At 41.9% G+C, this 23,583-nt stretch overlaps 1 protein-coding gene across 3 annotated transcripts; it reads left to right on the top strand.

The window, feature by feature from the left end:
• The first annotated feature begins 1,357 nt into the window (after positions 1-1,357).
• On the top strand, positions 1,358-23,246 carry YPEL1 (yippee like 1). 3 transcript variants are annotated; one of them, XM_083874236.1, is made up of 5 exons: positions 1,358-1,796; positions 5,517-5,799; positions 16,304-16,347; positions 17,784-17,892; positions 18,831-23,246. In XM_083874236.1, exons 2-5 carry the CDS (start codon positions 5,683-5,685, stop codon positions 18,918-18,920), a joined length of 360 nt encoding a protein of 119 aa, XP_083730362.1. In that variant the 5' UTR covers positions 1,358-1,796; positions 5,517-5,682; the 3' UTR covers positions 18,921-23,246. The 3 variants fall into 3 exon arrangements, with proteins under 3 accessions (XP_083730362.1, XP_083730363.1, XP_083730364.1); XM_083874237.1 differs by lacking the exon at positions 1,358-1,796 and adding an exon at positions 2,249-2,330; XM_083874238.1 differs by lacking the exon at positions 1,358-1,796 and adding an exon at positions 3,246-3,262.
• The last annotated feature ends 337 nt before the right edge of the window (positions 23,247-23,583 follow it).

Below are 23,583 nucleotides of genomic sequence, written 5' to 3'. Positions count from 1 at the left end.
GGATTATCACCTTTCTCCTGCTCTTACAAGACTCCAGCTACCAGAGCTGGAGAGGTGATGGGAAAATTGCAGTAAAAGCCCTACTGGAAATACTCTCACAGATTTTTGTGTCCTGCTGTTTCAACAAAGCATATTTCTTCTTTACTGTGATTTATACTTTACTTTTTATACTGTTAATTTGCCGTTAAGGAGGAAGGATATGACAAAACCCTCGCATAAACATGTGAATTATATTAAAAAATGGACAGCCAGAATAAAATCAACAAGCACATGGTTTACTGATCATAGCCAGTAGCTGAACTGTAATGGATGCTCTCTCTCTAGTATTCCTCAAAGTACTAAAGCCCTTTGGGTAAAGAAAACAAACCGCTTGGTAAAGATTAGGAAAAAAAAAAAGAAAAACCTTGTCAGGACCGACAAGAAAAGGAAGCGCCAAAGGTGTTATTGATGGTGAGTTCATGGCATGGGAGCAGAGCCCTGCGGGGACAGTGCAAATGACAACTCCGTCACGGGCTCCAGCAGTTCCTGTCCCTGCACTGCCCGTGGAAATAAAGGTACGGCCAAAATAAACCAGGGGGTGGCTTTTATTGACTTTTTAAAGAAAAACACGATCATTGCCAACAGACCTCAAATACTTGGGAAACTACTTGTGTATGAGTTGTGTTTTGGTTCCCTAACGTTGAAAACAGGTCTGTGACACCATAAAACCTGTGTATTTTTTGTCTATAAACAATGGGCTTTTCCCAAACTCTTTCAGCCTCTAAGTGGCCTTTTTTTTCCTTAATGTTTTTTCCACAGCATGTTTTTTCTAATGTTTTTTTCCTTAAGTTTTACCAGACCAGTGCCACCTCCCAGGGTTTTACTAATTCCTGCAGAAACGAGGAGGGCAAATAACTTTCTGGGTGTGAAAACTCACTCTGATCAATCCGCCAAAGCCGATTGCGGCGCTTTCACGTGGAGACCGCGCCGGGCGATGGAACCGAGCCGGGTTTGCTCGGGCAGGGGCTGTTTCGGCTCCCGTTGGCCCCGTTCCCGCCGCGGTCCCGCCGCTCGCTCCCCTCAGGGCCGGGCCCGCCTCAGCCCCGGGAGCGCGCGCCGCCCGTTTCCCGCCCTTGGGGGGGGGCGCTCGCGGCACGCGCCCAGCGGCATGCGCCTGCCCCCACAGCGCCCACCGGCCGGCCGGGAGGGGCGGGGCCAAACGGGGAGAGGGGGGTGGAGTCAACGCCCCCAACGCACACACCCCCTCGCTCGCGCTCTGGCCCCGCCCCCCGGCGCGAGCCCGTTCCCTCCTCCGCACAGCCGGGGGCGAGGGAGGGGAGGGGCGCGCGGGAGAGGCGGGGCCGGGCGCGGGGGGCGCGCGCGCGCGAGGGCGCGCGGCGATTGGCTGGCGGCGGCGGGGGGGGCGCGTTTAACGGGCGCTGCGCCCCCGGGCCGGGGCAAAGCAAAACAAAGGCGGCGGCGGCGGCGGCGGGAGCGGAGCCCGGGCGGAGGGCACGGCACGGGAACGGCACCATGCCTCGGCCGCTCCTCGGCCCCCAGCGCGGCACACGCGCGCCCGGCCCCCGTCTATGACCCACCGCCGAGACGGTGCCTTCGAGGCGAGGGAAGCCGTCGCGTCCCGCCCCCTGCCCTGATCCCCTCTCTTTGTTTTTCGGTGAAGGCCCGGCGCGGAGCTCTGCTGCCCGCCGCGCGAGGACCGGGGCTCCCGCCTCCCCTCCTGCCCGTGCCCCCCAAGGGAGAGGGGCCCGGGGGCCGCTCGGAGCCCGGGCTGGGAGTGGAGCCGGCGCGGCGCAGCGGTGAGTACCGGGCGGGCGAGGAGCGGCCCCTCTTCCCCGTGCTGGGATTTATTTTTTTGGGGCGGGGGGAAAGGCACGGGTGGAAGAAGCCCCGTGCTCGCCCCGGCCGGGGGGGGGCCGCCTCTCCCGCGTGCGGGGCCGCCGAGCCAACTTTGCTGGCGGGAGGCGGCTCGGGCTATTTATAGCGCCTGGAAATGACGGCAGCGCTGTCTGCCCGCAGCCCGCTCGGTGCGGGGCGGGTACGGGCGGTTTACATAATGGAGGGGGGGCGAGGCTGGGCTCGGGGCCGGTGGCCGGAGCAGCGCGGGGCCGTGTTCGGGCGGCCGGAGCGGGAACGAGCCTCTGTCCTGCCGGACTCGCCGCGGGGGGGGGGGGGACAGAAAACGGACGGCGTCACCCGCCGCGGCAGCTCCGAGCTCCGGCCTGAGAGAGGAAACGGGTTTAAGGGCGCACGGCCAGCGGCTCCCTCCGGCGGGGTGGCGGGGGGTCAGCCGGTAACTTTCTCCACGCTTTATTTTCTCCTGTTATTTCCTGGTATGTAAAGGTGAAAATGAGGCTCCTGTGGCTCAGTCTCTAACTCGGGAGGCTTTTCCCTGCTGGATAAGCTCACCGCAGGTTACCGAGAGCGCGTACACAGGCTGTGTCCGGCTTTGTGCAGCTGCTCAAAGACTCTTTAAGCGTCGCTCCTTCCTTAGCGCCCCGCAGGAGCGGCCGGTTCCTGGCACACCGGGCCGGTGTGTGTGCGGGGCCGGCTGTGTGTGTGGTGTGTGCTATGGGGGGCCGGCTGTGTGTGTGGTGTGTGCTATGGGGGGCCGGCTGTGTGTGTGGTGTGTGTGTGCGGGGCCGGTGTGTGGTGTGTGTGCGGGGCCGGCTGTGTTGGTGTGTGGGTTCGGTGCGTGTGGGGCCGGCTGTGTGTGGTGTGTTCTGTGTGCGGGGCCGGTGCCGTGTGCGGGTTCGGTGTGTGTGTGGTGTGTTCTGTGTGCGGGTTCGGTGTGTGCGGGGCCGCCCCCCCCCCGCCACGCTGACCGGGGTGTTTGTTTACACATCCGGGGCCCGCGCGGGGGCGGGGCCACCCCGCCCCATTGGCCGCCCCTCGCCCCGCCCCGGTGACGTCACGGGCCCGCTGTCTATCGGCCCGGCCCGGCCCGGCCCGGGGGATTTGGGGTTCGGGGCCCGGGGCGGCCCGGGAGGAGGGCGGAGGTCGCCGAGCGGCTCCCGCGGCCCGGACAGCCCCGCCAGCCCCGCCGCCGCTCCGGTAGGTGCCCGCACAAACAGACACACCTGGCTTGGCGCAGGAGCGAGGCGCGGGCTGTGCCGCGGCCGGAGAAGGACGGGGGAATAGTTGGTTTCGCGTTTTTGCTCTGCTCTGTGCGGGATAATGAGCGGCGGCCCGAGGAGCTGCTCCTGACTGAGAGAGGGAAGTGAGGCCGGGTTTGTGCAGCGTTGTTAGAGCGAGCGAGGAAATGGTTTGTTTTGGGTTGTGCTGTTAACATAACCGTGATTCCCATGGTGGGTCACAAACAGAGTGGTCTTTTTGAAAAGAGCAATAGCAAATGCAGTTTTGTTAAATGGGCCTTGGAGATATTTTAATTTCTGTACCTGAAGTACATTGAGTCTGTAAGAGTCCGGATTTCCCGTTAGAAGTGTGAACTAAAAACATTTCTAGGAGTGCCTTGAAGAAAAATATTTTCTTTTTACATTCTGGATCACAGAATTGCAAAGGTTGGGAGAGATCTCTAAGATCATAGAGCTCAACCATTAACCGAGGACTGCCAAGGCCACCACTGACCCACATCCCCGAGTGCCACATTTACACTTGTGGAGCTTCTGCAAGGATTGAACTCGTGTTTCACTTACTGATGGAAGGGTTTGATTTAAGCCAAATTCAAAATATCTTAGCATGTGGTGCCTTTCGTTCCAAACCCCTGTTTTGTTCTGGTTTTGTCTATTTCTATTAACCTAAATAACATCTGTGTCTACCATTGAGTTCAAACAGGGAATTTAACAGAAATCTCATGTTCTTAGGTTACTTTTCTTGTATATCTTTCTTCTAATAAATGTGGCTTCATATCTAGTTGTTCTACAACAGTGAACTGTTTTCTGCAAATAATGTAATTATTCATCCCTGTGCAGCTGTAATTAAATTATCTTGGGACACTAAGTATATAATGTTTAAGTTGTTATTAACATGTAAGTCCTGCTCTTCATGCCAAATGAGTTAATATTTCAAACACATAAATGTATCCCTTATCAAATGCTTCCCCAATCATTCTCATGTGTAGATCCATGGTTTGGATGACAACTTGTCTCCATTGTTGCTTTATTTTTTTGGATTGCCTGGTGTGTGTTATGTGTCTTGTTTTTGGCTTATCTCTGCCTTTGCAATTCTTTGTGTAAGAAATTTTCTTTAGCAAGTCCTTCAGTAGTTTGAGTTTTCTCCTGCTTAGGACTAAAATACCTAAAGCGAAACCCCTTTAAGTTTTGCTGTGGTTGTCCCATGTGCTAGGCCTGCTGTACAGATTGCTTTCCCGAGGCTTCTTTTGAAGCACAGTGACTGCTTCCTATAAACAGGCTTCAATTTGTGTGGCTTCCACTATCTGCTCTAGCAGATATTACCAGTATCCCACTGCTAGAAGAGAGGTTAGTGCTGCCCTGCACACAGCTTACCACTGTGGTAAGTCAGTTGCACGCTCTTAGCTGGATCAGCATACTGTGAATTCCTTATATTGTCTCTCATTTCTGTTTGTGCTATTGACCTACTGAGGCAGTCACCTGACAGCCGGTGACATAAGTTGACTGTGCAGTGTTGAGAGTGCTGCTCATTAGCACGGTGCCTGCATAGCCTGGGAACTGCTGGCCTGACAGACCAGGAGGTGTTATCAGTGTTTAGCATCTGTTTCGTTTTCAGGCAAACTAAAAAGGTTTGCTTTCCAGCACAGCGGGAGGCTGTGCATGCTCTGACATGTAGTGTCTCTGAAATGCACTCTGAGGGCTGAGGATGCAGCTGGGTGTTCTCTATGCAGAGTTTAGCTTCAGTATCAGATTGTGGGTTCGGTGGCTTCCATTAGGCTATTCTGGTACAGTGAGGAAGTACCTCATTAGCTTTGATCAGGACACCAGTTAAGAAGGTCTTTGCCTAAAGGCATAATTCTGCAGAGCTTGAAAGAGTAGATGGGATCCCTGAATAGGGTGGCAGCATCTTGATATTTAAAGCCGTCTGACTTAAAGCCAGATGTGATCCTGCAAGACTTCTGCTGGAAACTGAAGTGCAAACATATAAAATATATTTATTTACTGTTGGACAGAAGAGATGTTTTCCAAGATTGCTTTCCTTGTTGCTCACTATATTGGAACTGACCACTAGAACTTCAAAGACAAATTAACTTCTCTCCCTCCCTACCTTTTTAGTGTGATTTTCTGCATGGATGTCTTCAAGAGTACACCTGGTATAATGTAGAAAGTGCTTGTGTTTGGTGGAGAACTGTTTGAATCTTGTCCCTCATTAGAAGTGTGATGGAGTAGAAGCCATTAGTGGAACAGAACTGCTTTTTGCTGTGTTGAATGGAACTTGAACTGCGCAGCTCCTTAGAAAAAGGGGCCTGTAGTGCAGCCAGGCATTTGCTCCAAATAATGCTTTGCTTTATGGCTGGACTTGTTGAATAACAAGTTAACTCTGGTCTTGTTGTAAGCTGCTAATTGTTCTGCTCTTTTCACCTACAGGTTGTGACTGTTTCTCTTCTGTCATTTGTGTGGAAAGTGCCACACACACTCCAGAACAACAACGGCTTTTGCTTGCATATTCCAGTGTTTCTTTTGTCAGCGAGTTCAGCAAAGTTGTAATTCTTCAAGTGCCAGCCCTGAGCTGAGTGAGGAGCCACCAGCAGAGATGGTAAAAATGACAAAATCAAAAACGTTCCAGGCTTACCTGCCAAACTGTCACCGAACCTACAGCTGTATCCACTGCAGAGCCCATCTCGCCAATCACGATGAATTGATCTCCAAGGCAAGTGGTTTCTTTAGAGACCTCATGAATTATTTCTTAACCAAAATGGTTGTCACTGTGACACCACTGCCAGTAGATAAGGGATGCAAATTGATGCACACTTCAAAGTATCTTCCCTGGGTTCATTCTTAGGTCATACATGTTGTGTACTAAGAACTGGATGTATTCTGGAAGCTTCTGAATGTGGCATAAATGTTGATCTAATACATTTCCTGTGTTAAGAACCTGTCTGCTGTCAGGTGGGTACTATTTGTGAGCTGTTGTATCTGGAAAGTCTGCTAAGGAGAACTGTCAGAAGAAAGCATGGATCTCTGGGTAGGGAAATTATTCTGGTTATGGTTATTCCAGATAGAGATTTCTTCTGACTCTGCTGGACCGAAGGTCATAAATCTGTCTGTTTCCAGAGTGTCCCACTTGTGTTACTGAATCTGTAAAGATGCTTTTGCTCCTAAGGAATATGATTAGCCAGAGATGTTCAAAATAGTTGGACTGTCTGAGCTTAGAGAATTGGTGGAACCTTGAAACAGGCTAGGCCTGCCCTTCTTCTCTGTTGCTAGAAGAAAACAAGACTTGTGATGTATGAAATATGTAGGAAAGCTTGAAGTTTGGGATACTTGACAGACTGGTTCATTCTTTGCTTCAAACAGACTCTTGATTAAATTACTCTTTATGCTGTCATGGAGAAAACACTTCAGTTGCTTTTCAAAAATTTTAATACAGAATGTTTGCTATAGAACTGTTTTGTCAAATAAAGTTAGTTATAAAAGGTTGGACACTAAAAGTTCTCTCTGTTGCTCCTGCCTGTTTGTGTGTTCAGTAGCACTCAGGTGATGTTGCTTTTCAGTGCTGAAGAGATGGGAGGGCTTGAAAATGCTGCTATTTCTGAATTTAGGTTTTCTTTGGGTGAGGATAAAGTATACCTGCTTGCTTATCCAAGGGCTATCAGGCAATAATGGGTTTTCCCCATACAATTTTTTTCTTGAATTTAATTTTTTTCCATGTTGACTTCAGAATTTGAGTATGAGGCCTTTTTGGTACCACTAGGTTCTAAATTAAAAGCACTCAGTTTCATTTTTCACTTCCCTCTGGGCCAAAAAATACTGTGAGGGCTTAATCTTTCCTGAACTTTGGGTTGTAGATACTCATAGGAAGAAACATTTTTTTTCTGTGTCTCTTAGGATGTATTAATTCATTGAGAAAATGCAATCCAAGCACATACTTGATAGGAAGCTCTTCTTTTTGTGGACTTAGATTTTGCATGCCAACTGAGCTGCCACATTTGCTACATGAGCCAGTTTTCTCCAAGGGCTTGGGAGCTTTGGTCAACAGAATACTTCAAATATGTTAAGCAAATCATGTGTTCATTTTACAGTTTCATAAATAATTCCAAATGTTAAGAATCAAATTTTCAATTCAAAGAAAACATAGAGGACTCTTCAAAAAATCTGTACTAAATACAAATAATTACTTCTAAGTTGTTTCTAATGGTGTTGGAAAGGGTGTCAGAGGTGGATTCTGCTTGATTTCTGGCTTCTTTAATTTTTGATGAAGACACTTTACAAAAGTATTTGTACTTGCAGGTTGACCATATGCTTATTTGACAGCTGGTTCATATTTTGTCTATTTAAAATTAACCATATTTTATTGTCTAAATCTGTATGGTAAAAGAGAAATGCATTTAAATGTGCAGTATATTTTTTGTATGTTTTTAAAATAAAAAACTTTTGTCATCTATTGTACTTGTATTTGGGACATAGCTTTGGAAAGCCCATCTTCCATAGGCTGAAGCTTTACATGATCCAACATTGGAGAAGTTCTTCTGATGGAAACAACTGCAAAGCAATAGACTTGGATCATTAAAAATAAGTACAGCTGGCCCTTGGGAGGGTGGGGGAGTTGAAGCACATTATATACAATGAACTTATTAGAGATGTTTTTTTCGCATAGAATTCTAGTTACTGTAACTGCTCAGATGCAGGAAAAAAATGCCAAACAAACACAAACCAACCTGACGTGCAGCAAGTTGATTCTATACAATCTAAAGTTAACAAAGAACAGTGTGGTTCCTGGTCTGGTTTGGATTTATTGAGGGAGTAGAGACTTAGACTGTTCAACCTGACTTCCCCTCCCACTGCCTTACCTTGAAGGCCTAGTTCAAACCTAAAACTGTGTTACATTCTCTAAATACAATTTCTGGTTGCAGGATCTCACTTTCTTCCAAATGCTTCCTGTACTATCTCATGCCAGAACCCCGTGCCACAGGTCCTCTGCAGCAGATAAAGGCAAACAGTATTTACTTAATGCCTGGCTGTAGCTGCTTCCTTTGGGGGTTGTCCCTCACCCCTTCCTTTCTGGGTACATGGTGGTTGTTTCTTGTGTGTGGTCAGGGAGAAATGAACCAAAAAATGTGATGCACTTCTAATTTAAAGCAGCTCCAACTGGCTTTCTAATATGCTTTGAGGCATAAGGATTTATTATACCTGACACTGTAGTGGTTTTTGAGTTGAAGATGAAAAGATAAGTTATGCTGTGAACTGAGTGGTGTTTCTCTTAAATGTTGGTCTGTCATGGAAAAGCAAAAAGTGCTGCATATTTCTGTCAATCATTCCTTTGATTCTGATCCTCAGAATACCCAACTTCAATACAGATTTGCAACTCTTCTGCTTTTGAGAACTGTTGATGTCAATTGTGTGACAAGGATGGCAGCATACATGAATCACCTTTTCATTTTATTTCTGTTCTGTTTGAGCAGCAGGATATGTTTCCTGCCCTGGAATGAATCACAAAGCTCTCTTTTTCTTGTGCCTTTGCTGGTGATAAAGTGGCAACCAAGAGTCTTGGCAATAACTTAGAAATAAGAACACAGATTAATGAGACAGGCCAAAAATGTGTTACCTGCTCAAGTGAATTCAGTTGTGGTTTGTTTTCTCTGCAGCTGTGAAAGGACTTGGTGTGTTGCCTGGTGTTGAAATCAACATGATGTTAATGGTTAGAACATACATTTCTAGAGGTTTTCACTCTGTAATAACCTTGTGTTTTCAGCAGCTGGGGAACAGTTTGGGGAAGGTGTGGGGAGAGGACTGGTTAAGATTAGGAGCCCCAGACTGGGAGGTCGTTGTCAGTAGAGATAATGACAAATGTTAGTCTGTACAGCTGCACATGTGTATGAACAGTTGCCTTAATAATTTATAACTCCCAGGTTGCCTTGGGGTGACCATTGATTTGAAGGATACAGAGAACTTATAAACTCCAGGTGACTTTTAATTGGAGGAAGTGTAAGTTTGAGGTGGTGTCAGGTGCATCTTAGACATGACTGATTTGAGTTGCTAACAGGTCTGCCAGTGCTGGATTTCCTCCTTGGCAAAGCCTTCAGAGTCTGGCAGGATGTTAAAGTATTTTTTAAAATGCTATGAGAAGGAACAAACCAATCATCCCTACACTGGGGTATGTTCACAAGATGGGGGAGAACCTATATCTCTTTAAAATTTTTTTAAAGAGGCAAATATTTTTAGAATCATACCCTACCAGGACTGTAGGCACAGAAGAGAAGTAAACTATGAGCAAACCATGGGTCTTAATGAAGAGTAAGGCAAGGAGCTGATGCTGCAGGAAGCACCTAGTGGATTTAAAATTGATACCATAGGAGGCACTTTGTGGATTTAAGATGTTCAAACAGCACACAGAAAGTGACCGAACAGTATATGTTAATAATTTTAAAACTCCAAAAGACTTGAGAGTGGCTTGTACCTACTAAATTGCAATAACTGTTTAGAATTTCAGGTATGATCCAACAAATTACAGAAAAATACAAATATTTAATAGACTCTTGAAACCTAGTGGATATGGTGCAAAGGATTAATATTTTGTTGCTCAAGGTTGACCTGCTTGAAGACTGTTGAAGCATCTTACAGTGTGCCTTAATTCTGGGAATGGAGAGATAGAGATGTCTGTATAAATATTGTCACTTTTTTCTGTCTCATTCATTGCCAAGCATCTCTGACCAGAGGGGGAAAAAGTCATGTGAAGTTACAGACAAGACTAGATGTGTCAATATTTTCAAGAATAAGTGCTGCATAAAGGTGTATACACACACACACACACATATATATGTAACTGTCATTGGCTGCACTGGGAAATCCTTGCACCTTGTGGGTGAAAGAATGATCTTAGTGTTTAAATTTAGTTCTCTAAGGCATTCAGTATGATTGCTCTTCTATTATTGATGAGAAGGAAGAGTCCTAAGCCTAAATAGATGCTAAAACATTTTTAGTCGTGCTTAGCAATCTGTGGTTTTGTCCTCCACTATTTAACTGATGAGATCAAGAGGAATTTTTTTTAAAGGGTTTATTGTCTTTAAGTAAATATGCTGTGCTTAGCTTGGTTCAATTTGTAATCCTCGTTTGCTTATGATATAATGAGTATTTAGAAAGATAGATGGGCCTGTTCTATGTATTCTTGAAGGCTGTTTTTGTTCCTGCACCAATTTCATAAATATTCTGGTGATAATTTTTTTTTCCAACAGGCTTCTAGTTTTTTGGGTTCATTTTTTTCTTCTGGGGGAAGAATCTAGTTTTTGAAAGGGAAGCAATCTTTGGAAAACATCCAAGAATAGATTTGAAAGCTTAAAGGAGTTGGAAAGTGCAAGGGAAGTGTTCTCCTCTGTGTATTTTGACATAATTATTTCTGAAATCCATTCAAGAAGCTGCATAGGTCAAGATAACTTGTCCTGCCTGACAAAGTCTTCACTTTGGGGAAATATCATTTGCCAGGTTTGCAGGCATGCAGTTTTTGGGGTAGAATTTTTTAAGGTTATTTTCTACATATAGAACTTTGTAACTTGCTTAATTAAAGTCAGTAAATAACTAAATGAAAATGAACTTTAAAAAATATTTGTCATGGAGTCTTCTAGACTAGGAAGCAGCTGAGCAGCAGCATCTCTGGTGGTCTTCATTATCGAGGAGTTGGATGTGAGGGAAACACCAACTGGAATAAATGTGGGGGGTTTCCCCTGATAATTTTTTTTTGTCTGTACCTTAGGTTGAATTCAGTTTTCTGAATTTATGCTGTAAGTGTGGAAGTGAGAGGATATCTTTACAGTCTCTGATGCATCTTGCTGAGGAGATAATCTCACACATCAGAGCACTTGTGTTTCTGGTTTACTTTAAAAATGCTGCCCCTAACAAATACAATTTTCTGTATTTCCCTAATTTGCTTATTTGTTCAGAGAACTGATTCAGCTTGATCTATCTTAGCTTGTAAAGGGAACTCCAGCAAATGAAAGGAAACTCAAGAAAATTAAACCAAATAAAAACCTATGGACTTATTTCATTTTACTTCTTTAATATTTTATTTCTATGTCTTGAGTAGCTTGCAGACACTGGTAATGCCCCTGTGACTTGCTCAGAATAATGCCTGCCTTGCCCCCAATACATGCTAAGATGGCAGTTTCCCTGGATATTTGCTGTAGAGCATGATCTCTAGCCATGCAATCTAATCCCATCTCTGGGGAATAATTGATGGCATAAGCTTTTCAGTAGCATCCCTTCCCCCAGCCATGCCTTCAGCTGTGCCTTAGGGCAGTAAATACATGTTCTGCTTGACTGATATTTCCTTTCCTCCTGGGTAAAACAGCTAATCCTGCTGTTAGAGGTAAGGGTGGGTTACAAGCATAGATCATACCTAACTCTGCATGTGTGTGCAAGTGAAACACGTAAAAAAGCTTCTTTACTACACAATGTATCAGTGACAGAGGACTGTCAGATGACTTGAAAAGATCCTAGTTCCAAACCATCCTTGCAGGTGACTTTACTGTAGTTTGTAAGCACAGCTTGACATTACTGCTGATACTACTAGACATTCTGGATACTTTCAGCTGTGCTGAAACAAGAAAACATGATAGATCTTACACATCCTTCTGTAAAATGGGCAGCTGGTCGAAGATGTGGATTTTCTAAGGAATAAGTTAACTCATAAATCAATACAGTATTATTAACTGAGGACCATAAAAACCAGCCTTATAGCAAGTGTAAAGTTCAACTGCAGATATTAGTGGAACTGATAAATTGCTCATCTTCTAAGTAGAAATCCTGGTTGCTGTGAGTCATTATTGATGAGAGTTGGTCACACTTGCCACTCTCTTCTAATTCCTCTCTACTGGGTAAGACATATTTAAGACTCAGTTTGAATGGAATGTTCTGCTTTAGTTTTATGTATAGTGCTTGTGATCTTGGCAGTGCTGAACAAATGTTGCAAAGTTAGAGTTTGTGTTTGCATAGGTGATGTTTATTCTATTGAAGAGTGGTTTGTCTGGAGACTGGTTTGAACAGTTGTGCCTGTTAGTCCTTGACACTGCCATTTAAAGTACTTTCCTTCATTTTCTTTGAGGAGCTGACACACAAGGTGTTCAACATGTCAGTCCCTTGAAATTCATATCAGTGTAACTGAATCATACAGTGCAGAGTGTGAGAAACCTTGTGCTGGTAAAAACAAATGTTTAGTATTAATCTTTTTCTGATTATGCAAAATACTATGTTTATAGCAAAGTTACAAGCTTAGCAAGCATCTCAAGCACCAAACTCAGTTGCCCTCTTTTCATTTCTAGTAGTAGGCTTAGAACTCTGATAACAAATCTTTCTCACACCATTAAGAGAATCCATCTGTGACAGGTGTGTACCTTTTTGTCATGTTTGAATAGAGTTTTTGGGGAAAAGTCTTAGCTGTTCATGTGAATAATAAACTGACTGCCAAGTGCTGACAAGAGATTGATAATAAAAATTAAGAGTTGTGCGTGGCTGGATTGCAGACCATTCAATGCTCAATGATGATGTGGCTGGGCACTGGTTTAAAGGGAAGTCTGAGTTGCCTGGACCCACTTTCTGTGTTCCAGAATGCAGTTACACAAGTTGCTACAGGTTCCTGTTGAGTTACCTGAGTGATGTAAACATGGAGGAACTTGCTCTTTACAGCTGGGCATGGAAACAAACGTTCTGTGGCATGTAGATATCATCCTTAGCCTCTAAACACGAGTGTAGGTAGGAAAAGATGGTATCAAATGCATCAGTCATACTCTGGGAATGGGAAGCAAGGCTGGAATGGAGGAGATGGAGATGTTTGTCAGCACTTTCACAGGAATCACTGTGAATAACTTTCACTAAAATCACTGTCACAGGAAATCACAACCCTGTCTGTGTTGCTCTCTCCACTCTACCTTGATAATCCTAAAAATTAGAAGGTAATGGCCATTTCTGAGGGAAAATAAGCCTAGAGGAGTACAGTGTATCTAGGGCAACAAAGCAAAGGGTGCAAGAAAAGTCAAGTCATCTTTAAAAACATATTAGGAAAAGAAAAACAACTAAAGCAGTGCTTTCCAACCAGTGGTTTGTATTTCATTTGGCTTGAATTCTTTTTCAGCTTATGAAACAAGAGAGGGGAATAGCTGCTTTTTGTGCTATTCCTGGCATCCTGTTACTGCCCTTTGCTTAATTTTGAAAAATGCAGGGTCAAAGGAGAGCTTTTATTAGGTGATACTAAGTCAAGACTAAACATAAACTTGGCAGAAATAATTGCATAAGATCGTTCAGAAGATCTCCTGACTCTTGTTTTTTTTCTAGAATCTTTTTTTCTTCCTCAGCCTGCTGGGGAACTTCAGGTATGGCATTTAAGTAGTCTAAAAATTATTATGTAGGACCAGACAAAAAACCCCTCAATTTGTATGTAATTGGCATGTGTAATTACATTTAAATAGAGAAACTAGCACATGATTAATAAAGAGTATTTCTTGGTGCTGTTTGGAAAAGGATTTGTGAATTTTAATTCACAACATGGAGTTTTTAAAACAAGGGGAAATGGCTGCAACTTTTTTCCATTTTAAGAGTTTTTGCAATAGCTTAACCAAATATCATGGTCATCATGGTACTGGAAGTTCTTTTTAATAATTTCAGGTACATGAAACAAGAAGTTTTAGTTCTATGTTTACTTCTTACTGAATAAGAGGATTTTTGAAGTGTTTCCTTTACCCTTTCTTAAATTTTGGAATTGCACATCTGTAGTTTTCTCTAAATTAATGTGTTGTTTACCCAGCCTAGTTACTCATTTGTTAATGGGCAGTTTTTAAGAGTACCTGAAGAGTTTTTGTTTCCACCTGCAGTAAGCATTCTCTGTTTCCCACTGGCTCCAGTCTAGAGAGTAGGAACAAACTGTAGGAACAGCAGAGTGTAGATCTGCACCACTCTGCCAGTTCTGTGATGTGTTTAGGTATCTCAGGAGAACTGAACTAGTGGTGAGGAGTTTTTTTGTTTGTTTTAAAGGTAGCTGTAAGGATAAATTACTTTCTGGCAGAGCTGCTCAGACTCTGTCCTCAACCAAGTCTCCCTTTTTCAGGGTCAGTCACACCTGAAGTTTCAGCTTTCACTGTCCTGCACAGCCTATCTGGTTTTCCTTGCCTGGTGAAAAATAAGACTTGTAGTTCTGGCTGGTGGAGACAGTACTTTTTCTTTTGTGTTTGCTAAAGGTAGAACTTACTTAGAATCACAGAGGTTGGAAAAGGCCTGTAAGGTCATCAAGTCCAACCACAAAACCCAACAGTGACAAGTCTACCACTAAACCATGTCCCCAAGTGCCACATCAGTGTCTGTGGTGACTCCACCACTGCCCTGGGTAGCTTGTTCCAATGCTTGACAACCCTTTTGGTGAAGAAATGTTTCCTGGTATCCAACCTAAACCTCCCCTGGTGCAACCTGAGGCCATTTATTCTGGTCTCTCAATACTTCTTTTAAATGGTTGCTAAAATAATAAAATATTAGTGCTATAAACTGTTAAGTAGAATTTCTCATCTTATATTACAGATTTTACAAGTATGTAAGGGCTGCATGTAACTACTCTGCCACTATTGCTACATAGAGTAGTCCAGAGTCAGGGATTTCTTCAAACATTCTTTATTGCAGTATAGAATCTGGTTAGTGTTGATCAAAAAGGATTAATTTATATGCCTTTTCTTTTTATGAGGTGGAGGAGTTTTGCAAACTGTTCTGAGTAATTAAAAGACAACAATTATTGCTGTTGTGTTGCTAGTTGGTAGACTGGCAAAATACCTATTTTAGTGTCAAATCACTTGTAATGATATAACTAAATACATGTCTGCAGAGGAATCCATTGCAGAAAGGACCTTCTGACTATGGTTTCATGCCTGATGCTACCAAAACCATGCAAAAGTATTCAGGTTGATATTTTCCTTCCAAGATGCTTTCATGATTATCTAATGCAGGCTTCTAAAAAGTTGGTCTGTGATGTTCAACACTAGAACCACAGGGATTCTTAAAAACAATTGTACTTTCTCTGCATCATGGATAAAGTAGTTAATTTTCTTGAAAGTAGGTTAGAGAATGGAAAGGCTGGAAGAAAAAAAATAAAGACAGTTTACAGATTTTTTTTTTTTTTTTTTTAATTGAATTCCATATGGAAGAGAAAAAAGAAAACCTCAGTTCCAGTGTGATCCTGTTTGGATGGGAAATAATGCCTGTATCTAAATTACCAAATAATTCAATGCAGAAGGAACCAGATGAAAGCAGTGATGTGTCTGACACAGGTTTGGAATGTTTTACCTGTGACTAGTTCTGGTCTGATCACAAGTTCTCCCAGGGTGTCTGCAGCTCCCATCCTGAGCACAGGTTCAGGTCTGTGACTGCATTAATATTGCTGAGTGCATGGAAGAAGAGCTGCTGGTTTAGTTGGTTCAGAAGGATCAAGGGTGCAGTTCCCAGACACTGAAACTGCTCCACAAGCTAAACCAGCCCCCAGTAAGTGTGGCTGATTAGGGGTTTTAATTCAAAACTGTGCTGCTGCTCTGATCTAAAACATTAATTTAGATCCAGCCAAGAAAGTCCAACAGTCATGGTTTGTCAGGAATGTGAGAGATTTGAAAGCATATGCCTGTGGTCAGGCATTTGATGGTAACAGTTGTCTTACTAAAATGAAGCTGAGCTTATCTGTGAATTATAAACTGATCAGATGCATTTCCTCAATACAGTATGCTGGTTTTGTGCTTGCTCCAGAATTTCACTGCTCTTATATCAAATGATGCAATGAAATTGAAATAAATCATCTTCTGGCTGCAGCAGGGGAAGACAGAGGAGATGGGATAATTCCCTTTGAGTTAAAAGCAGATTATTTGAATTAGCATGAAGGATGTCTAGGAAAATGAGAATTGATATCTTGCAGAGGGGTAGAAAAAACTATGTTTTGCTTGTGTTATGGATAGTGAATTCTGAGCAATAGCACTTGACAAAGTAATATAAAATAATTGTAAAAAATCTAATGGAGGTGAAAAATTGTCTGACCAGACTTTCCTATAAAGAAGTGGTATAAAGTAATTCATCCAAAATAGTTTATATCTGTATTAGCATTACTATGTTTGCTTACATACCCTTCTGGAACTATTTTTTGTTTGGTGGGGCTTGTCTTTTTTAACATGTGTAATTTTTTTTGTTTGTTTGTTTTTTTAATGCAGTCCTTCCAGGGAAGCCAGGGACGAGCCTACCTCTTCAATTCTGTGTAAGTATGTTGTTCTGGTTGTGCACACCATCTGCAAAGTGTAACTTTATGCTTCCCAAAGGGAAAACAGTAGGAATTAATGTAGCTGTACTTTGCCCTGTTCTTTTTAATGCTGGCTTTACTCACCAGCAATAGTTATTAAAGAGCTACTGGGCTGATTCTGAAGCATTCCTGTGCACATAGATGAGTTTATCTTACATTTTAAGTAATTCTGCTAAGAGCTGAAAGATTAGGGGAATGTGTTAATGTGAAATTCCTTTTGTGTATGTAATGGTAGCTGTCTTGAGCAGAAGCTGCCATTCTGAGATACTCCAGAAGTCACAAGGTATTGAGTGACTGTAGATTTTCTTTAGACAACTCTGCTGTGGTCGAAAGAATTTCCCAGTCTGACAGTTGGATACATTTACAGGTTAATGTTTCAGTAAACTTGGTACATCTTAAATGACCTTGAATATTGCAGTGTGCTAGAGGCAAAAGGTCCCTGTGATCTTATCAAGCCCAATATTTGCAATCTTAGGCATGTCCTTCCCTTGATAGGAGGCTCTTTGCATTTGTTAGTGGGTGCATTTTAAGTTTTTAATATGCAGGATGGCATTTTTGTCTTTATTTTTCAGCAGTTTTTTGTGTTGTAGCATTTTGAAAAAGAGATACAGTTGAGTGTCCTGGTCTATTTTTGACCAGGATAATGGAACTGTAACTGCAAAGGATTTGATTGCAGATCCTTGAAATTCTTTTAATATGTAGTTGTTCAGTGGTGACCTGGGATTTCTGCTGTAATTCTAATAGGAAGAATCTGGTACTACAACAGCAAAAATGGCGAAATTTTGCTCTTGTTTAAAACTGTCTAAAAACTTGGTTTAGTCTTGCCTCATTTATGGGAAAACTTGCATAGACTCAATTATGGGAAAACTGGCTTGATGCTGCACTTCATGGGATGTTTTGTTTTGAAATTGCTGTTCGTTCATCAGAACTTTGTCTGCTGATCTGTAGCAGAAATATTTATGAGGCTTTTTTCTTGCTGCTATTTTGGAGCTGGTTCTAAATTCAGCTCTTAGTGCTGATTCACTGGTACAGACTTCCATTAGAGAGGTCTCAAATTGTTTTTGAAGTAAAGCCTGAAACTGTAGAAGTGTCCAGTTACTGTGTGGTGTTCTGTTCTCTGCAAGTTTAACTATTTAGCTTGTCTTTGTTGCTGGGAATAAGTGGGTATCACCCACAGTGACACCACAGCCACTTAAAACCAAAAGAAACAAACCCTCCTTTTTTTCTTCCTCTCCTTCTGCTTAGTGTAACAGAGGAAGTTACTTCTGCAGCACTGAAGCACTGAATGAGTTAGGCATTTTTTAAACTATTTTTTGTCTGCAGGAGAAAAGGGTAGGGAACAGTAAGAAAAGAAACACACTTATCAGTTAACACAATTTCTCCCTTTTTTCCAGGGTAAATGTGGGCTGTGGTCCAGCAGAGGAGAGAGTTCTTCTGACAGGTTTACATGCTGTAGCAGATATCTATTGTGAAAACTGTAAAACCACTCTTGGATGGAAATACGTAAGTAATACACTTAAATCCTCTATCAATGTCTGTATCTTGAAGCACAGATGTTTGAGTAGCACCTTTGCTGATAGTTTAGGTGAGTTAGCTCTGGTGCTTTTGTGTACATCAGGCCCTAATACAGTCTTGCTTCCTTGCATCTGCAGAAATGCTGTAGCAGATAATAACTTTACTCTGGACTGCAAATCAAGCATGAGCTATAGGTGCTATTACAGCTATCTAATATTTCTGTATTTGATAATCTCTTTGCAAAACTGCCAAACACACATGCACTAAACCAGGTGGGAGAAATTATCAGAGCGAGTCTGTAGTGTCTTGGATTGCAAAAGTTGGTTATACAGCAAAAATACTAATTACAATAAATGGTACTGAGCATATTACACTGTTTACAAAATTGTGTGGACAAGATTCTGTTATTTGAAAATTTACCTGTGCACTTGCAGCTGTGTTGCAAGTTTGAGGTTTTGAAAATGTTAGATTCTGGGTAGGATTTTCACTGATTCAGGGCAGCTTCAGATCTTCATTTTCCTAATGCATTTCCTGTGATGATGAATATAGAGGAGAGCTTTTGAAGAGGTTTGCATTCCCTCTTTTCATTACTTCTGGGAATAACTAAATCACACATATAACATGCCATTTCCTAACCTTCACTTTAAAAAGCATTAAAATTCCCTAAGCAGACAGAGAACATGGACAGTTCTGCAGCAAGATCTGTGCAGTAGATTTGCTGATGCCACTTAGGAGAAGTTTGCTTCTGTTTCCTTCTCACTGCTTTTCAACCTCTCTTTTTTTCCCTCCCTCCCCTTATTTGGTGTAACCAATATGGGTTGTTAACTGTAATGGCTCCTGGTTTGTATTTTATTGTAAGCTTGAAGTTTAAAATACTTCATTTCCTGAACTTAATTCAGTGTTGTCTTGATTTTTTCCCCTTTCAGGAACATGCTTTTGAGAGCAGTCAGAAATACAAAGAAGGAAAATTTATCATTGAACTTGCCCACATGATAAAAGACAATGGCTGGGAGTGAACCACAACCTTTTTCCTTCTGTTTGGACTATATTCTGTGGAACAGGCTTTACAAAGACTATTGCAAAGTAAAGGAAGAGCTTGGCTAGAGTGGCCCTGAGAATATCACTGAACTCTGAAACCTCACAAATGAGTAGTGTAGTGTAAGTGGCTATTTCAGGCCATGTTTGCCTTTTCTCCTTGTGTAAGTTCCCTCTTTTTGTACGTGTACTATTGTGTGAACAGTTGTTTTGGAACATTTTGGATGACCTTTTTCTAAACTCTCTCAGACTAGAGAAACAGTTCACTAATTGAAAACAGATTTTACTGGTTAGCATCTCTCTGACCTATGCCTTTAATGCTACTTCTGCTGTGCATGCTTCTTGCCTAAACACCTACACTCCAGTCCTGTAGAAGTTCTGTACCTGAGCAGTCTGAAAGAATGTATGGGATGGGGTGCTTTTTTATATGTAGCATTTTCTGATGTGTTTGGCAGTGAAGAGGATGCAGTATTGTAGTTATTAATTTCTTTTTTCAATTTGAGTGTACCACAACCTACGTACATCTTGTAGGTGAATTGGTTAAAGGTACAGTGCTCACTTCAAAAAATATTTCAATTGCACTGACTGAAGTTAGCAGGTCTCAAGTTGTTAGGAAAGGTTATGCCAGAGATTTGCTATCTTAATGAAATAACATAGAAGGATTTAAAATCAATAATGCTATAGAATATGTTCCTTTAAGACCAACATATTCCCTAAGGAGTTTGCTGGATAAAAAAATTTATAAAACTATAACTTGCAAGATTAAAAAGACAGAAAAAATATATGCATCTTCTATTTTGAAAAAAAATAATTAGTTGGTATATTAGGAAAAAACAAAGTTTTGGTACTGTACCTTTGCCAGTAACAGGGACTTGTGCATCAGTAAATTTTTATGGCTGGTTCCATTTACATGTATAGTCCTAATGCACTGGACAAAGAGGTTGTTGTCAAAGAAACTTGTTGAAGTCTTCTGCTTCTGCTACATTTGAACAAAAATATTTATTTTTGTGAGAAATGGCCAGAGCCTATGACATGAAAGTTAATATAGTACCTGTAGGAAAAGGAGGAGTAATAAGAGGGAAGGGAAGTTTGACTTGTTTTTTCATAAAATAAAATAGCAAGATAGTTTTTAAAATTTGGGGGTGGGGAAAGGCTTTCCTGGTTTGCTGGCTAAATCATCCCCAAGTATCTTTTTATAATAAAAATTTATATGAAACTCACCTTCTCTTTTGTTCTCATGCTGTTTCTTTAATAGAATCAGTTAATGAGAGAAACTTCTGGAAAGTATATGCACAATATGAGCTGTTGGTATCTGTGTATGCAAACTGAGCAACTGTGAAAGAAGTGCTCTACATAAATTTGCTAATTTAATTTTCAAATTAAACAAACTTTTTGTATGTTAATCCTTTTAATGCTTGAGGACAAACTGTTTGGAAAAAAATCCCTTTAACACTACATAAGTCCTATAACTGAACAATACAGAAGCCTTGCAATACTAAATCCCTTTCTCTCAATAACAATTCTAATATGGCACCTGTGTACTTAATCACAGGTGCTGCTGCTGCTGTTCTGTTTTTGGGAATCTCTCATAGGCTTTCTGAACTCTGCTGCACTTTAGAAATTGTCAGACATGAAAAATTATGCCAATGGGTAGGGGCAATACAAATCTTTAAAACCAGCTTTCCAGTGTTTTTGTGGGGAGTGAGAGGAGCATTCTCCCAGGTGTACACATTCTCTGTGATGCAGGCTGGCTAAACTGCCTGCCAGATGTTGTCATGATTGATATCCATGAATTAAAAATGTAAGAATTAGAGAAGTAGTTCAAGCTGTTGGGTTTCAGTCCAGAGGCCTGAGGTGGTACAGTTATGTTCAATCTGGATTTTGTAGCTTACATGTTGCTACTTTGTGTTCACGTCAGGTCTCATTTTTAACAATGTCAGTGATGCAAGATGGGCTTGGGTGTTGCCTGTCTCGTGCTCTTTTTGATCTGGAATTCTTGGGATTTTGTTTTCCACCATTGCAATGTATGTTGCCAACAAGGAAGGCGCTAAAACTTCTATCAGCAAAAAGTTTGTGTTGGCTTCTAAGTCCTGTTGCAATGTTGATACTTGTGAACAGCTTGTGTGAGGTTTGTGTATCTTTGGGCTTTTCTTATTTCCTGGCTACAGACTTGCTGAGGCAGTACACTGGACTGAAGGCAAAAGTAATGGCTGCTTTTCCAGAGAGGGTTGAAATTAAAGAAAATATGTTAAGTATTAAAGATTTTTCTCTCCAAAATTGGGGGTTTGGCTAGCTTTTGTTAGTAAGCTAATGCTGTCTGTAACACAGTCTTATTCTTAAAAATTCAACCTCTTTCTTCAGTGCATTATTTATATTTCAAACTGGACATTTTCACCAAAACCTTAATTAACTTTGATGCCAAAGGTTGGGACTTCAAGTGCTTAGCACATAGAGCTTCAGACTACTGGCATAAAGAGTTAATGACCTATATGTGAAGTTTATGGCTTTCAAGAGAACCAAACAAAGCAATATTCTTTTTGGTCTTTTATTAAGAGTGGATGGTTAGAAGGAGTAAAGAGTAGAACTAATACAGAATCACTATTTTATGCTGCCATGTAACAATTCTTGAGGCTCACTCTTTTGAGGGAATATGTGAATTTTCTTCCCGTGTCCTTTGGCAGCATCAATGATTATTTTCTCCCCTCATAAAGATATAGAGAATTCTTGTTATTGGTTTTGGTGAAAGTTGAATCCAGACAGCAATGACTGCTGGCTGATGTGAAGAGGTCAGTCTGGTCACTGAACCCTCCAGCAGTCATTTGAAAGAAAAATAAACTTACTTGAAAAAAAAATTTTACTAAAGCATTTTCCCTCTAACCAATTTTTGTAATATATTAAAGATTATATTTAAAGTTTGTATGTGTTTGCTCTGGGCAAGTTTACTTCCCCTCCAACTTGAGCACTTTTGTTACTTGTACTGGTTATTTTTGGTCTTAACATTTATTTTGTATTTTGTTTTTTATAAATTGTAACAAAAAGCTTTTGTGAACCTTTGTTTCTTGCTGGCTCTTTCTTGGACCAAATGAACTGACTATGAGCTGGCTTAGAAGAAATGTTCATTGGGATGCATAGGAATTTGCTAGCAAAAATGTACATGTATTGAAAGTTTTTTTTTCCACTGAACCTCTAAAGCCATGCCTGTCCTAAAGTAATTAATCATAATTTGGTGTGACTTTAGTAATCTGACCACACATTCTGTCTAGGTCCAAAACAATGGTTGTAACAATGGTTTTCCAGGACTGAGTCTGCCTCCAAACCCTAGAGTTCTTCTTTGGCTGGTTACTTTAAGTACCTTTTTGATTACTAGAAGGGCAATGCTGCCATGTATAAAAATTGTCACGTTGCAAACTTGCTGTGAAATCAGCTGCAGAATTTGGTGAGGGATGGCTGACTGCTCAGCCTAACCACTCCTGCTGTATACTTTTAGTGGCCTGGTAACCTTAATTTCATCTGCCAGTTAAAAGGGCCAGGATATGAATTCCCCTGGTTGGTTGTAAGCTGTACAATGGCAAACTGTGTGAAGGAAGATTGTTACAGCTCCATTGTAATGTCCCAGTAGCAAGGCCCAGCATAATGACCAGTGTGGGTTGGTGTGCTTGCAGTCCTTGGGAATCATATGGGTTACGATGTCTTTGAGTTAAAAACTGGCCTCAGAGGTTCTGACCAAATCCCCACTGCACCCATAACCAAAGGTCATCTGTATTTTCCACTGGAGGACCAGTGCAAGAGTTCCCCAAGGTCGGGTGCCAGGGCTGGTGGCCATGCACTTCCCTCCAAATGCCACTTGTGGGGCTCCTCCTGCCCACTCATCTCAGCAGCCAGATTGCAGCAGCAGTGACCTCCAGACTCACAGACCAAACTTCAGTCATCTCCAGCCTTGGATATTGGCCATGAGAGGAAGAAGCTGTCAAATTATTGTTAAACTTCTTGGACACTTTATTGGACTTCACTGAGACTCATGTTAAGCCAACCAGCAATATAAACACTTACTGGAAAAGGAACAGATGCTTCAGAGGTTTCTTTTTAAAAAGGACTGTTACAAGTGGTTTAAGGTCTAAAGCATGAGTCATAAATGGCAGTTGAGTTGTGCCTCATTGTTTCTTAAACTCTTTAAAATGCTTTCTTTTACAGGTGACATGGCTGTGTTGCTGTTTTGTCCTTGCAATACTGTACATCATTTGTTGTTTCACTATATTGTATCTATTCAAGGTATCACAATAAAAGCTTTCAATTGTTTTGTTGGGTTACCTGTTGGTTTTGTGCTGTCTATTCTTGCTACATGAGTTCTCAGGCTTTATCCTCTGGTAGGGCCAGAGAGAGAAGACAGTGCCCTTAGTTGCTCTTAAAAACTTGTAAAAGGGTTGAATCTGATTGTTATGTGGTTTTAGGACTGCCACAAAACATTTGGGATTTTTTCCTTTCACAAATCTTTCCAAAATACAGAAATTTGTGTTGCTACTGTTACGGCATTTGCCTATTTTGAGTCAACTGTGGGACCTCTGCGTAGTGAGAGTCAGTCTGCACAACCCCCATAACAAATCCTGGGAGGAACTGAAGTGTGGATGTGCTTTTTGTTGTGTCAGT

This window comes from Zosterops lateralis, assembly GCF_965231275.1.
Source record: "Zosterops lateralis genome assembly, chromosome: 17".
Lineage (NCBI taxonomy): Eukaryota > Metazoa > Chordata > Aves > Passeriformes > Zosteropidae > Zosterops > Zosterops lateralis.
The sequence above is the reverse complement of the archived record's forward strand: the minus strand, read 5'-3'. Positions and strand labels throughout refer to the sequence as shown.